Source organism: Oratosquilla oratoria, chromosome 9, assembly GCF_046742065.1.
Source record: "Oratosquilla oratoria isolate Oo_2021 chromosome 9, ASM4674206v1, whole genome shotgun sequence".
Lineage (NCBI taxonomy): Eukaryota > Metazoa > Arthropoda > Malacostraca > Stomatopoda > Squillidae > Oratosquilla > Oratosquilla oratoria.
The window spans coordinates 6,045,240-6,062,112 of record NC_134785.1 but is presented as its reverse complement, the minus strand read 5'-3'; the positions used below and the strand labels follow the sequence as shown (position 1 = coordinate 6,062,112).

Genomic DNA, 16,873 nt, shown 5'->3' with positions numbered 1-16,873 from the left:
TTCCTTGAAAGTAGGAAAAGTTCCAAAAGATTGGAGAAGAGCAAATATAGTACCTATATATAAAGGGGGAAATAAAGAAGACCCTACTAACTATAGACCAGTCTCTCTAACAAGTACAATAGCAAAAATTTGTGAAAGAATTATCAAAAGTAGATGGGTAAGGAATTTAGAAAAAAACGATGTGCTAAATCCAAGGCAATTTGGATTCAGACAAGGATGATCATGCATCACCAATTTAATATGTTTCTATTCAAGGCTAATAGATATAATACAAGAAAGAGATGGATGGGCTGATTGTGCATTTCTAGACCTAAAAAAAGCTTTTGACAAAGTACCACATAAGAAGTTGCTTAAGAAATTAGAAAGTGAAGGAGGGATACAGGGCAAACTGCTTAAATGAATGGAAGATTTTTTGCAAGAAAGAAAAGTGAGAGTAGTGATAAGAGGCAAACACTCTAATTGGGATGAAGTAGTAAGTGGTGTTCTACAAGGAACAGTTCTGGCCCCAATAATGTTTGCTATATATATTAATGATATGTATGAAGAAATTGAAAGTTATATGAGCTTCTTTGCAGATGATGCAAAACTGTTAAAAAAAAGTGAACACTGAAGAAGATTGTGAGTCACTACAGAATGATCTCAATAAAGTACAGGAATGGAGTAGGAAGTGGGAGATGGAGTTCAATACTAAGAAATGTAGTATAATGGAATTTGAAAAAAGCAAAAAAAGAATAGTAGGATCATATAAATTGGGAGAAGGAATAAAAAAAAGTAGAAAATGAGAAGGACCTGGGAGTCATTATTATGAATAATATGTCACCTGAGAAACATATAAACTAGATTTTTGGAGAAACTTATAATTTAATAAGAACAATCAAAGTGGCATTTACATACCTGGATGAAGAAATGGTGAAGAAAATACTAATAACTTTGATAAGACCAGGATTGGAATATGCACTGACGATGTGGTCACCATGTACAAAAAATGTATAACAAAACTTGAAAGAATACAAAGAGCAATTACAAAATTGGCAACAACACTCTGAAAACTATCATATGAAGAGAGACTAGCAAAACTTGAGCTACAGACATTAGAGCAAAGAAGATAGAGAGGAGATTTGATAACTATTTATAGAATCATGAAAGGCATAGAAACTATTGATATACATACACACATACATATACCAAGGCTTTTTCCCCCTTACAAGGGGGGTAGCCAAAAAGAAAAAGGCATAAAATCATTCCCACCCATTCCATCCCTGAATACACTCCACACCCCTCCACCCTCCCTCTGATCTTAGCACCTCCTGAATGACGGGTCATCCCTGCACCTTGTCCACTGCCCTGGGTCAGAAACAGTGTCGCAAGAGGATCTAATAAAATGGGATGATAGAAATACAAGAGGACACGGAAAGAAAATCAAGACAGTTATAGAAGAGATCTGAAAAAGAACAGCTTTCCTCACAGAGTAATAGACATTTTGAACAAGTTAGATGAGAAAGTGGTGTGTGCAAAAACAATACATGAATTTAAAAACTGTTTAGATAAAATGAGATATGAAGACGGGACACCACGAGCATAGCTCCCCTTCCCGTAAAATACAACTAGGTAAATACACATTTGAACAAAGATTGTCCAAATTGGAATTACCAACTCTGGAACAAAGAAGAGAAAGAGGACATCTGCTGACTATCTATAGAATCTTGAAAGGAATGGAAATCCTTGATAGGAATGATTTACTAAAATTGGACAATGGAAAAACAAGAGGACATAAAAAGAAACTCAAAAAGGATAACTATAGAAGAGATTTGAAAAAAAAAAAAACTTCCCACACAGAGTGCTGATATCTGGAATGATTTAGATAAAGAAACAGTGTGTGCAAACACACTTCAAGATTTTAAGAAAAAACTTGATGCTGAAAGATACAAAGACTGGTCACCATGAGTATAGCTCCCTTCCTATATAATATAGCTAGCACGGTGGTGGATTGGTAAAGCACTGGCCTCACAAGCCAGAGAACCGGGGTTTGATTCCCCGGTCAGGCGGAGATATGTTGGGTTTGTCTCCTTTCACGTGTAGCCCCTGTTCACCTAGCAGCGAGTAGGTACGGGACGTTAGTCAAGGAGTTGTGACCTTGCTGTCCCGGTGTGTGGTGTGTGAGTGGTCTCAGACCTACCCAGAGATCGGCTAATAAGGAGCTCTGAGCTCACTGCCGTAGGGTGGTGTCTGGCTGTCTCGACAGAGACTGCAGCAGATCTGAGGTGAATACACACACACTTATGTCAGAAGACGGTGAGGATTGATGTTCTGAAGAAAAAGTGAAATTTTCGTGGATCTCAACGCAAAGGAAGTACCTATTGTATTTGCAGGGAAGGGGATTGCTCGTGGAGTAGTGGGAAAGGGAGGAAAAAGGAGAAGGGGAGGGATTACTGAGGGAAATGGAAGGAAATGAGGAAGGAGAGGACTTGGTCCAGGCAGGCAGACGCCATGTAAACAAACGCGGACCGGATCAATTTAGTGATGAGGAAGGGTCTAACAAAAATGTAAAGATTAGAAACATAGATATGAGCAGCACAATAGACGGTGAGGATAACAATTTCCATGGATTTAATGAGGGGGGGGGATACCAACCTCCCCAGACTGGCAAGAGTAGAACAAAAACTTGAACAAATGACCGAACATTGGGAGAGTAGGTTCGGTAGAATGTTAGAAATTGCGCAAAGGGTTGAAAGATTGGAAGAACTAGAGAAGGTGAACAAAAACTTAACTAAGGAAATAGAAGAACTAAAAAGACAGTTAAAAGAAGTAAAAGAGGAGAATGAAGAATTAAAGAGGAATGATAAAGAAAACAAAGAGGCCATAGCTAAAGAAGCTAAGGGTTGGAAGACAATCCAAGAAAACAGTAAAAATTGCGCAAAGGGTTGAAAGATTGGAAGAACTAGAGAAGGCGAACAAAAACTTAACTAAGGAAATAGAAGAGATGATTATGATCGAAGTGGAAGACAGAGATAAGAAGAACAGGAAGTTTGTGATAAATTATGTGCCCCCAAAAACAGCCTCGTGGGAAGAGAGTGAACATAAAAGTATGTTAGAGGACACAAAGATAACATTAAATAAGATAATGGAAGATGGAGGAAGAATAGTTATGATGGGCGACTTTAATTGCAAAGAAGTCTGCTGGGAAGAGATGACAGTAAAGGGTGGAGACGGCTCATGGGGAGATGTTCTACTCGAGATGATTATTGACCATACAATGACGCAGTGGATACAGGAGAACACTAGGTATAGAAATGAAGAACCATCGAGACTAGACCTAATATTCACATCTGAACCTAGAATAGTAGAAAAGATTGTATTTAAAACACCAATAATTAAAAGTGACCATATACTGATTGAACTAGAACTAAATGAGGAAAAATACATGAAAAGAAATGAACAATATAGAAAAGGAAGAATGATGTATGAAAAAACAAACTTTGATAAAATAAGAGAATTCTTTCAAAAAGAAGACTGGGAAGGAATATACAAAGAAGAAACAACAGTGGAAGAGAAATTGAATATTTTGACAAAAATTTATAAAAAAAGGAGTGGAAAAGTATGTCCCAAGACAAAATCAAGAAAAAGAATATGTAAAGTGCTGGTTCTACAAAAGTTGTAGGGAGTTTAAAGACAAAAGAGACAAAGCTTGGACCAAGTGGAAAAAATACAAAAGACCTGAAAAATGGAAAATATATACTTGTTATAGAAATGAATATGTACAAGCGTGCAGAGAGGAAAAGAGAAAATATGAAAAAGATGTCATAGAAAAATGTAAAGATCAACCAAAACTATTTTACAGATTTGTAAACAACAAACTGAAAAACAAACAAGATTAGGAGAAATTGAGACAAGGAGGAGTTGAATACACAGAGGAAATTGAAATGGCGGAAATTATGAACAAGCATTTTAAATCAGTGTTTACAAGGGAGAATATACAACCTGAAGAGATCGAATGGAAAGAGAAAGTCCCCCCATGAAAGAAATAGAAGTAACAAAGAATGAAATAATGAAACACCTGAGTAATCTTGATGTCAGAAAATCGTATGGACCAGATGAAATAGCAAACTGGATTTTGAAAGAATGCAGGAATGAACTGGCAGACAAAATACATAGCATAATAAACAGTACCTTGAAAGAAGGAAAAGTCCCAGAAGATTGGAAAAAAGCAAATATAGTACCTATATATAAAGGGGGAAATAAAGAAGACCCTACCAACTACAGACCAGTCTCTCTAACAAGTACATACATACATATACCAAGGCTTTTTCCCCCTTACAAGGGAGGTAGCCAAAAAGGGAAAGGCATAAAAACACTCCCACCCATTTCATCCCTACATACACTCCACACCCCTCCCACCCTCCCTCTCATCTGAGCACCTCCTGGATGACGGGTCATCCCTGCACCCTGCCCACCGCCCTGGGTCAGAAGCAGTGTCGCAAGACACAGCACATCCACAGCAAGGCCGCTTCATTTAATCGGCGACCCCCCCTCTCCGTCCCCCCTTGCATATAAGGAGAGGACGGGGAGAAATCCCTTCGGGCTGCGTCAAAATTTACTCACACATACTAACCCCCCCCTGCCCATTCCTCCTCATGCAATCACAACATCATCCATATACAACCATTCTCCACTCACCTCTGTCTTCCGTCCTCTCCCTTCCTTCCTCAACAGACATTCCCCTCTTCCCCAAAGCCCCCTTCACCCCATCCATCCACCTCATCCTAGGACGTCCCCTCATGTTCACTCCCTCCACATCTGCCTTCCATACCTCTTTTACTAGTCTTTCTTCACTCATTCTTTCCATGTGTCCAAACCATCCTAATATTCTTTCATCAACCCTATCTCCCAAATCCTTTTTCACCCCCTGTTCTCCTCCTCACCTCCTCATTTCTCACTCTAACAAGTACAATAGCAAAAATATGTGAAAGAATTGGCAAAAGTGGATGGCTAAAATATTTAGAAAAAAACAACGTGCTAAATCCAAGGCAATTTGGATTCAAACAAGGACGATCATGTGTCACCAATTTAATATGTTTCTATTCAAGGCTAATAGATATTATATCTATTAGCCTTGAATAGAAACATATTAAATTGGGCTGATTGTGCATTTCTAGACCTAAAAAAAGCTTTTGACAAAGTACCACATAAGAAGTTGCTTAAGAAATTAGAAAGTGAAGGAGGAATACAGGGCAAACTGCTTAAATGGATGGAAAACTTTTTGCAAGAAAGAAAAGTGAGAGTAGTGATAAGAGACAAACACTCAAAATGGGATGAAGTAATAAGTGGTGTTCCACAAGGAACAGTTCTGGCCCCAATAATGTTTGCTATATACATTAATGATATGGATGACGGAATTGAAAGTTATATGAGCTTCTTTGCAGATGATGCAAAACTGTTAAAAAAAGTGAACACGGAAGAAGATTGTGAGTCACTACAGAGTGATCTAAATAAAGTACAGGAATGGAGTAGGAAGTGGGAGATGGAGTTCAACACTTAAAAGTGTAGTATAATGGAATTTGGAAAAAGCAAAAACAGAATAACAGGATCATATAAATTGGGAGAAGGAATAAAAAAGAGTAGAAAATGAGAAGGACCTGGGAGTCATTGTTATGAGTAATATGTCACCTGAGAAACATATAAATAAGATTTTTGGAGAAACTTATAACTTAATAAGAATCAAAGTGGCATTTACATACCTGGATGAAGAAATGGTGAAGAAAATTCTAATAACTCTGATAAGACCAATACTGGAATATGCAGCAACGATATGGTCACCAAGTACAAAAAAATGTGTAAAAAAACTTAAAAGAATACAAAGAGCAATTACAAAATTGGCACCAACACTCTCAAAACAGTTGGAACAAGTTAGATGAGAAAGTGGTGTGTGCAAAAACAATACATAATTTTAAAAGTAGTTTAGATAAAATGAGATATGAAGACGGGACACCACGAGCATAGCTCCCCTTCCCATGAAATACACCTAGGTAAATACAACTAGGTAAATATACACACACAATTGGCACCAACACTCTCAAAACTATCATATGAAGAGAGACTAGCAAAACTTGAGCTACATACACTAGAGCAAAGAAGAGAGAGAGAGGATATTTGATAGCTATTTACAGAATCATGAAAGGCATAGAAATTATTGATAGAGAGGATCTAATAAAATGGGATGATAGAAATACAAGAGGACACGGAAAGAAAATCAAGAAAGACAGCTATAGAAGGGATCTGAAAAAGAACAGCTTTCCTCACAGAGTAATAGACAGTTGGAACAAGTTAGTTGAGAAAGTGGTGTGTGCAAAAACAATACATGAATTCAAAAAATAGTTTAGATAAAATGAGATACAAAGACGGGACACCACGAGCATAGCTCCCCTTCCCGTAAAATACAACTAGGTAAATACACACTTGGTGGCGCGGTTGGTAGAGTCCCTGACTGTCACAACAGCGGTCCGGGTTTGAATCCCGCCCAGGGCTGAAATAATTTCAGTATCGCTGTGGTTCGAGTCGTTACTCTGACTCCTGTGGGTGGGTAGTTGGGGGTGTGCGTGCGTGTAAGGTCACAGCATTACCCATAGATCGGTCATACGAGCTCTGAGCTCTCTTCCAGGAGGGAAATAGCTGTCGATCACAAGTCCAGCATGTGATCCAAAGACCAAGGTGAATACACACAGAGTTGGATTGACGACAAAGATTGGAACTCTGGAAAAAATGCAAATTTCGTGGATTTCAGCAACAAAGGAGTACCTGTGTTTTATTTAGTAGGGAATGGTAAAGCTCGTGGTGTAGTGGGCAGGTGAAGAAATAGGAGAAGGTGAGGCATTATTGAGGGAAATGGAAGAAAATGAGGAAGTGGAGGAAGGGGCCTTGGACATGAGAAGGGGTGTAAACAAAAGGTGTGCAGATGACACAGATGAGGTCGAACAGGTGAGCAGAGGTATTAAAAGTAGAAATATAGATAATAGCAGCTCAATGGAAAGAGGAGATAATTATTTCTATGGATTTAATGAGGGAGGAGATGACAACCTCCCCCGACTAAGTCTAGAGGAAAAAAAAGAAAAGAAAAAAAAAAAAGAATGAAGCATGGGAGGTTAGGTTTAGCCAACTAACACTAGTTACACAAAGAGCTGATAAACTGGAAGAACTAAAGAAGGGGAAACAAACCCTAACTAGAGAAATAGAAGAATTAAAAAGACAGTTAAGAGAAGTAAAGGTTGAGAATGAGGAATTAAAGAGGAATAATAAAGAGAATAAAGAGTCCATAACAAAAGAGGTAAATGGAAGTTTGTAGTAAATTATGTGCCTCCTAAAACAGCTTCATGGGAAGGATAACACTAAGATAATGGAAGATGGAGGAAAGATAGCTTTAATGGGTGACTTTAATTATAAAGAAATCTGCTGGGAAGAGATGACAGTGAAAGGTGGAGACAACCTATGGGGAAATGTACTACTTGATATGATTATAAACATGCAATGACACTATAGATACAAGAGAATAGTAGGTATTGAAATGAAGAACCATTGAGTCTGGACCTAATAATCACATCAGAACCTGAAATAGTGGGCAAGATTGAATATAAGACACCAATTAATAAAAGTGACCACATATTGGTGGAACTGGAACTAATGAGGAAAAATACATGAAAAGAAAAACAAATATAAAAAGGGAAGATTGGTGTATGGAGAAAGAGATTTTGTTAAAATAAAATAATTTTTTGAAAAAGCAGACTGGGAAAGGATACACAAGGAGGAAACAACAGTAGAAGAGAAATGGAATATTTTGAATTTTTTTTATAAAGGAGTGGAAAAGTATGTTCCAAGAAAAAAAGAAAGAAAAAAAGGATGTGTAAAGTGTTGTTACAACAAAAGATGTAGTGAGTTAAAAGACAAAAGGGATAAAGCTTGGATAAAATGGAAGAAAGACAAAAGACCTGAAAATGGAAAATATATACTAGTTATGGAAACTGATATGTACAAGTGAGCCACAAAACTGATTCCAAATATAAAAAATAAATCTGTTTTCCCTAAAAAAGCGTAGACTCAGAGGTGACTTGATACAGGTCTTTAAAATTCTAAAGGGAATTGACAACATCAAAAGTGACAAAATTTTCACATTGAATGAGAATCAGACAAGAAATAATGGTCTCAAACTGTCCAGAAATAGATTCAACTTTGCCAACCATGTAGTTAATGAATGGAATAAACTATCTGCACAGGTAGTGCAATGTAGTTCAGTTCGAAGCTTTAAGAATCATTTAGATAAACACCTAAGCAAGATGCTGTAATGATTATAATTTATTTTACATTTGTTTTTGTTTTATCATTTGTTTGATTTTTATTTATTATTAGGTATTTGGCAATTTGTTATTATTTACTATTTACCTGTTTGTTTATTATTTATACCTATGCATTTATTTATTTTATTTGTTATTTACATTATATTAGTTTTTATTTATTATTATATTATTATTATTATTTTTTTTTTTTTCGCATCTGACCTAGATATGGACCAAAGGTCTCCTGTCAGCATGCTTCGCCTTTGTAATCCTTTGTAAAGTTCGCAGAGAAGAAAAGAGAAAATATGAAAAGGATGTCATAGAAAAATGTAAAGATCAACCAAAACTACCGGTACTTTATAGATTTGTAAACATACTGAAAAACAAACAAGAATTAGTGAAACTACGACAAGGAAGAGTTGATACTCAGAGGAAATAGAAATGGCAGAAATTATGAACAATCATTTTAAATCAGCGTTTACGAGGGAGAACATACAACTTAGATGTCGAGTAGGAGGAGAAAGTCCCCCTATGAAAGAGATAGAAGTAACAAGGAAAGAAATAATGAATGACTTGAGTAATGTCGATGTCAGAAAATTGCATGGACCAGATGAAATGCCAATTGGATTTTGAGAGAATGCAGGAACGAACTAACAGACAAAATACATAGTCAAATAAGCAGTTCATTGAAAGAAGGAAAAGTTCCAGAAGATTGGAAAAGAGCAAATATAGTACCAATATATAAAGGGGGAAACTAGGAGGACCCTACTAACTATAGACCAGTCTCTCTTACAAGTACGATAACTAAAATTTGTGAAAGAATGATCAAAACTAGATGGATAAGGCATTTGGAAAAAACAATGTACTAAATCCAAGGCAGTTTGGATTTAGACAAGGACAATAATGCATCACAAACTTGATGTGTTTCTGTTCAAGGCTAATAGATGTAATACAAGAAAGAGATGGATGGACTGATTGTGCAATTCTAAACCTGAAAAAAGCTTTTGATGAGGTGCCACATAAGAAATTGCTAAAGAAATTAGAAACTGCAGGAGGAATATAGGGCAAACTGCTGAGGTGGATGGAAGACTTCTTGCATGAAAGAAAAATAGAGTGGTGATAAGAGACAAACATTCTAATTGGGATGAAGTGATTAGTGGAGTTCTACAAGGAACAGTTCTGGCCCCAATAATGTTTGCTATATATATTAATGATATGTAGGAATTGAAAGTTATATGAGGTTTGTGGATGATGCAAAACTGTTGAAAAAAAGTGAATACTGTAGAAGATTGTGAGTCATTACAGAGTGATCTCAATAAAGTATGGGAACGGAGTAGGAAGTGGGAAATGGATTTCAATATTAAGAAGTGTAGCATAATGGAATTTGGAAGAAGCAAAAAAAGAATAGTGGGATCATATAAATTGGGAGAGGAAGAAATTAAAAAAGTAGAAAATGAGAAGTACCTGGGAGTCATTATTATTTATAAATAGTATGTCCCCTGAGAAACATATAAACAAAATTTTTGGAGAAACTTATAATTTAATAAGAACAATCAAAATGGCATTTACATATCTGGACGAAGAAATGGTGAAAAAATACTAGTCACTTTGATAAGACCAAGGTTGGAGTATGCAGTGACGACGTGGTCATCATGTACAAAAAAATGTATAACAAAACTTGAAAGAATACAAAGAGCAATTATGAAATTGGCACCAACACTCTCAGAACTATCATATGAGGAAATGCTGGCAAAACTTGAGCTACAGACAGTAGAGCAAAGAAGAGAGAGAGGAGATTTGATAACTTTATAGAATCATGAAAGGCATAGAAACTATTGATAGAGAAGATATAATAAAATGGGATAGTAGAGGTACAATAGGACACGGAAAGAAAATTAAGAAAGACAGTTATAGAAGAGACTGAAAAAGAACCGCTTTCCCCACAGGGTAATGGATGTTTGGAACAAGTTAGATGAGAATGTGGTGTGTGCAAAAATGATACACGAATTTAAAAACAGTCTAGATAAAACGAGATATGAAGACAGGACACCACAAGCATAGCTCCCCTTCCCATAAAATACAACTAGGTAAATACATATGCACGTTACTTTTTTAATATCTTTTCTTCCTCCTCTCTTCCTTCCATCTATCCTTCTTACCCATCAATATTACATTTGTAGTATCTTTTATATTTCTCATCTGTTGAGTTTGTCAAGAACTTGTATTGGAATGTACTTTCACTTAAAGCTTGTAAGCTTCTGTACATACTTTAGAGAATGCATGTAGATTTTAGTTGATATTAGAAATATGGAACTTGGAGATGTTGAAGCTTTTCATATATAAATTAATAGGTGTATAAACTTATGGTTACATGCTTGACTTTTGTAGTATATATAGAGTGAGAAATGAGGAAGTGGGGTAGAAAAGAAGTTGGCAGACAGTGTTAATCAAAGAATAATGGGATGGTTTTGGGGATATGGAAAGAGTAAGTGAAAAAAGACTTCTGAGAAGAGTAAATTTAAGGGCAAGACTAAGAATGAGGTGGATGGATAGTATGAAAGGGGCATTGGGTGCAAGAAGAATGTCTGTTGAGCAGGAAGGGGAGAGGGCAAGAGAGAGGTTAAGTGGAGGGTGGTTGTGGATGGATGAGAAATTGACACAAACTAAAGGGATTTTTTCTTGTGAACTCTCAGTTTTCAAGTGGATTAGAAGGGAGGGTTGCCATGAAATGAAAAGGCAGAGGTAAATCAACTTCAGCTGCTGGTCCCTGCTATGGAGGTGCTGTTTCTTACTGTATTGCCTTTGACCTGAGCAGTGTACAGGTCACAGGGATAACCCATCTTCCACAAGGAACTTAGAGAGATGGGACAGCAAAAGGGTTTTGCTGTGGGATGGCTGAAGGGTGGGTGTATGCTTTAACTTAGCCAGCCCTGTAAGCCAGTCCTGTATAAAGGTTATATGTATGTATGTTTTCACAGTTTTTTTTTTTTTCTCCATTCCTACACAGGTGCCAACTCTCATCTTGTATGGTAGTAAGGATCAAGGCCTTGGGCATCAGTCACGGGATGACCTAAAGGCCATTGCCACTAGTCAGGTTGTTGAGATTCCTGATGCTGGCCATCCTGCCTACCTAAGCCAACCAGAGCTCTTCCACACACTTCTGTATAACTTTATTGAAAACATCCGTGCCTTTAGGTCAAAGGCATAATATGAGCTTTGAAAAAAAAAAAAATATATTGGGAAGTGAAATCATCAACCTGATATAATTACATGAATTGGGAGGTGAGAAAATTCAAAGATCATTGTGAATATTAAATCCAGCTTTAGATAATGTATACATATTATTATAAAATGAATTAATTGAAAGTTATATAGCTACATGACAAAAAATGCTCAGCAGTGTAACTGTCAACAAAGCACAATGATATAGTGATAGGTCTTGCCATGGATGGCTAGTTTGATATTTGCTTGCTTGGGAAAGTAGTTGTGTGCATTCTAAGTAGGATATAATTATTATTATTATATAACCTATTTTATTTATTTACTTTTTTAATTTCTTTTTCATGCCTCAAAGCCTTCTGTAGTGGTTGAAATTTTCTAAAATGTAGATGTAATACTCTACACAAAGAAGATTGTAACATGTAGGTAGTTTACATAAATCTCCAAAAGCATAATTACTCGGGAAAGATTAAGGAAAATTTAAGTTTAGTCAAGTCTGACAAAGAGGAAGTGATGGTTGTACAGGAATATCAGATAATTAATTTTCTAGAATATAATAAACAGATTATCTGTGTATGAGACATCAGGAAGTATAGTAGTATGTACTACCTCGTACTGTCAAAATTGTTTGGATGCACACAACTGCTTCTGGCAGTTTAATCGGTTTGCAATTTTGGGTCAAACTCTAGGTGGTACATAGGGCATCATAAAGTGGAAAACAACAACACTTTACATGATCCCTTTTCTAGAAATACAAGAGTCTATGGTAGACATTAATGGCTTTCAAAGCTGAAGAAATCTCCAAACAGGAAAGACATTCATGTTGATATTGGAGGTGTCATTGATATAAAGGACCACATTTCAGTCTTTAGTGTACTTACCTCAACAAGTGAGAGAATAACTTGAAAACATGACAGAAGAGAATTGCATTGTCATCTTTAATTAATTTCTACCTTGGAACAATAGGTTTTTCTTGAAAGTGGATAATGTTCCAGGAAGGTTTGGAGAATTTTTATTATCTGGGAGGAAAGCTTTTTAGAGATTAGATACAATGTGTTGCCATCTCCAGGGTGCATAATTGTATGGAATAACAACTTAATAGGTACAATGTTGAGCATGTTTTTGTCATGTGTTTTTTATTTGATTTTTATCTTTTTAAAATAAAGTGAGAGGATTACTTAGTCCAAATCTAGATTAATTATTTGAATGATCATAAGGTTTGAATTTACTAATTAAGAATACCAGTAAGGGGTGATTATATCTTTTTTGTGCAATAGTGAATGTTTGAACCACAAAGATATTATATGATATGAGTTTCTGTTGAGTCACTTTGACAATATATGTATCTTTTCCTTGAGTGAGCCTTTAGTAAACCTATCTGTAATAGATGAGACATGTGGTGCTGAAATGTTTGGACTTTGAAAAAGTTTTGTTGGTTTGTTTTATTTTCAGGTGTCATCCTCACTACTTGTCTTGTCACTTGTATTTTCTTATGAAAGTTTTGGAATCAATGATTGGTGTCTGCATGTGGTGGCCCTGCAAGGTCAGAGAGAAATATTCTACTGCCCATCTTCAAACCTTGTCAACATCTTTCCTTCCATCTGGCAGTGCAATCCTGAGGGGCTAACACTCTGGATTCAACCTTGGTATCAACTTTGACTGTACTTTCTCCATCTTTTCACATAAGGAGAGCTAACAATTGTGTGACTACTCCCCACTTACTCCGACTATTAGCCAGTGACAGAAACAGTCCTACAGACAATAGTCTGATTTTCTTTCCAGAGGGATTCATGGTAGGGCTTGAAAACTGCAAATTTCCTGTCAATATAACTGGCATATAATTGTCTTTTCATCTTTTATTTTCTCTCCTCCTCCTCCTCCTTTTTCTATGAAAGTTTTTTATACTATATATTTATAGAGTAGAGAATGTAAAAGAACAAAGTTACCATTTAATTGTATTAATTGCAATGAGTTCACAATTGTTTTGATAGGTGAAGGGTATTTCTTATTACTGTATTAAATTCGTGTCACATTTGTGTCACAGCAGGACATTTAGAAGTGTATAATTAAGTTATATATTTGCTTGTGCAGTTGCACTAGGAATTATTTGATAAAGATTGTAGATTGCATGCTACATTCATAGTTTTACAGTATATATCTTTGTGTATTGGTTGCAGGCTATCCATTTTGTTATGGAAATTAGAAGTTTGAGAGAAAAGGCAAAAAGTGTGCCAGCATTATCATTTTCACTATACAGTAGAATCTCAGTTCTTGACCACAATCTGTTTTTGAAAATTGTTCCAGTACAGATTTGGCTGAGGATTGAATAAAAATTACTGATCTGCTGGATACTGTTTTATTAGGGTGATATTTTTCCACAACTTTTTAATTTTGCCCCATTTCCCATTTTTCTCCTTTTAGATCAGTCAAGAACCAATATTTCAGTTGACTTACAGAAGAAAAAATTCTTGAATGTTTTGGTCAAGCACCAAATTGTTTGATTTGTGAGATGTTAAAAAAATTGAGATTCTACTGTAGTGTTGTGTTTTATTTTATTCAGGATTCTAAAATCAGTTCTTTTAAGCATGACAGATTCTCTTCACTAATGTTTTTGAACAATTGTATTGTAGTTTTCCAATCTTATTTAATTAATTTGGTTATGGTTCTCTAATTGATCTCATATACTCATACTAATGTGTTTATTCTGCCTTTTTTTTTTTAATTCACAGACTGAGGAATTTTATGATTTCCAATAAATTATTGCTCAGTTAAGGTGAACATATTTCACTCAACAGTCAACCCAATGGGTGAACGAAATAATCTGATGTTAGTATATTATATTTACAACAAAATACCACTTGTGCCACACAACGTATCTATACAAAAGCTTATTCACACTCAGATAATAAGAAAAATTAGATAATTTTTTTTTAGCTCTTCAAGGCAGACCACCAAACTCCCTGCTCCATGAAATCCCCCAAGATATTAGCCTTACAAAAAATATTCTTAACCAAGAGAAGTAAGAACCACACTAGCTTGACTCTATTCAGGTCATCATTCAGCACTAAAACACTAACAGAATTAGGCCAGGCTACAGAAACAAACTGTCCCAGATGCAGCCATCACACAGAAGACACTAAACACTCCTACACAACCCCACCCTATCCATACCTGAACAATAGTATACTATTTTTTCCTTGAGTGATTCAGAGGCCAATCTAATGGACATTAATGGTTATGTGGGATTCATGAATACCCATAAAAGCCTTGGAACAATAGGTGGATTAGTTCTAGAGGCTTTTTTTTTCATAAACCTTTCAACGTAATTATACACCTTTTAGGTTTGGTTGTGGCAAACGTGACAATTTTATTCACATAACTGGGTGGACCATGGTTTGAATGGTGTCTTGATCAGCAAAAACCTCATATAAGTTGGGGTTTATCCCTCAGATCAGTAAATTCATTTGGCACATGCACACAAAAAATGATTAGCTCTTGTGAAGTTGAAGGAATTAATAAGTGTTATTGTTTGTTACTGGGCAAAGGGTTATGATAAGAAAGCTCAGCCATCTTATGAATATATTGAACATGTTTATAGAAATCAATACTGCATGTGTGAGTATCAGTGGTGTTGTGAAGGTACTGCCGGAGAAAACATAGTCTTGCATCCTCATTCACCTCCAGTTCAAAAGATGAAATAGTTTTAATCAGGTTTAGAATTTAGTTATGCCAACTGCCTTATCCATCCTGGCAAAAGAAGAAAAAAGTATGATAATAAATGGGTAGACATGATACATCACTGAATGGGAGTTCTTCAATCCATTCTAAATTTTGTGGATGCATTAATTTTTTTTTACATATTTTATATAACTACTGATTTTGCTGATGGTGAATTTTGCATTTTGGACCCCCCTCCCCAACTTTGTATTACACCATAGGGGAGTCTGACCTCCCCCTCACTATTCCCTTCCAATTGCACTGATACTTGGTGCATGTGTTACCATGATTCATATATTTATATAGTATGGTTGCATCTATACTTATATCTACACATAGATCCAATGCATTTTTATTTTGTATGCAACTGTCATTTACAACAAATAATATATTTCCAGTACATATGCAAACAGGGGTGTCCACAGGAATTTTTGTAGGAGTCAGCAGAATTAAAAATATTAAACAAATATGGTTAATGGTATATGGTCATATCTAGAAACACAATTCAGATTGATTGCATAGGCATATGTTTACATTATCTGCATGATTTACATTTTGACTTGATGAAAGTCTTGAAAATTTAACTTGAGAATTTAACGAAATTATATGTACCGACTGGCAGTTTCAAACACGCCCTTGATTATGGGGTGGGTGATAACTCTCCCCCCTCTTTTCTGGACACCCATGTGTGCCAAAGGAGTTTTACTAATTTGAAACTTTATCTTGCCACCAACATTCATGGAAGAGGCGATTCCTATACTCGGTAGTAATTAGGAAGTGGAGTGAAGAGTTTTGTCTTGTGTGTTGAAACTCTGCATGAGATTGAGCTCTTGTGATTGTATGGCAGATACCTAGGGTACACTGTGTCAGTTATGTGTGCCTCTTACCTGTTGTTCCTTGAGGGAGCACCTCCTTACTCCATGTGGTTGCTGCACCTTGTATTTGTTCATCCTGGTGTGAATCTGAACTTTGTGACAGTTCACTACACTCATAATATCACTCTGATTTGTATAAGTTTTTTCTATCACTGGGGTTGAACTTCAAAGCACAAAACACTGCATGTTTAAAATAAAAAGGTTGTGCACTTCCTAATTGACAATTAACACTATTGTCTCCTCTTCTGCGAAGGTAGGAGGTGGGTGAAAGTTGCCAATGAGCTTATTTCTCTTAGTTGATTTATTTATCATTTTTTCTAACATACATGAGAACATATAAAAATGCAAGCAAATTATGATGTTGCTGACAGTTGTTGCCAAAAACCATAACTGTAAATTCGTAAGAACTTCATTTTCTATTGATTAAACATCAGTTGTACTGTTGTAGTCCTGTAAGGCTTTAAAGGCTTGTGATGTATTTGATTATGAATAGATCTGTGATTTTATAAAAATGTAATGGAGTAATGTTTGTATTCTTTCACTAACTCCTCTTTGTAGAAACGCATGCACCCATGCACAGAATTTAATTTCTTAATCTTTATAATTTAGTACCACAAGTATGAATAGCAGCCAAAAAGACTGACTTACCTCAGTAATTTAGAACTATGGTTGACAAAATTGACTGTATACATCCTTTTGGATGTCTTCTCTAACATTGTTTGCTACTGACTAGTGGGTGAG

The 16,873-nt window shown here is 35.9% G+C and overlaps 1 protein-coding gene across 4 annotated transcripts in view; it reads left to right on the top strand.

The window, feature by feature from the left end:
• LOC143028144 (putative protein-lysine deacylase ABHD14B) overlaps window positions 1–16,657 on the top strand; it is a 38,292-nt gene extending 21,635 nt beyond the window's left edge. For 3 of the 4 annotated variants that reach the window (XM_076189821.1, XM_076189823.1, XM_076189822.1), the window contains exon 6: window positions 11,329–16,657. In XM_076189821.1, coding sequence (XP_076045936.1) covers window positions 11,329–11,529 — 201 coding nt within the window. In that variant the 3' untranslated portion in view covers window positions 11,530–16,657. The remainder of the gene's footprint in view (window positions 1–11,328) is intronic. The other variant, XR_012966686.1, reaches the window with a different exon arrangement.
• Window positions 16,658–16,873: the final 216 nt, after the last annotated feature.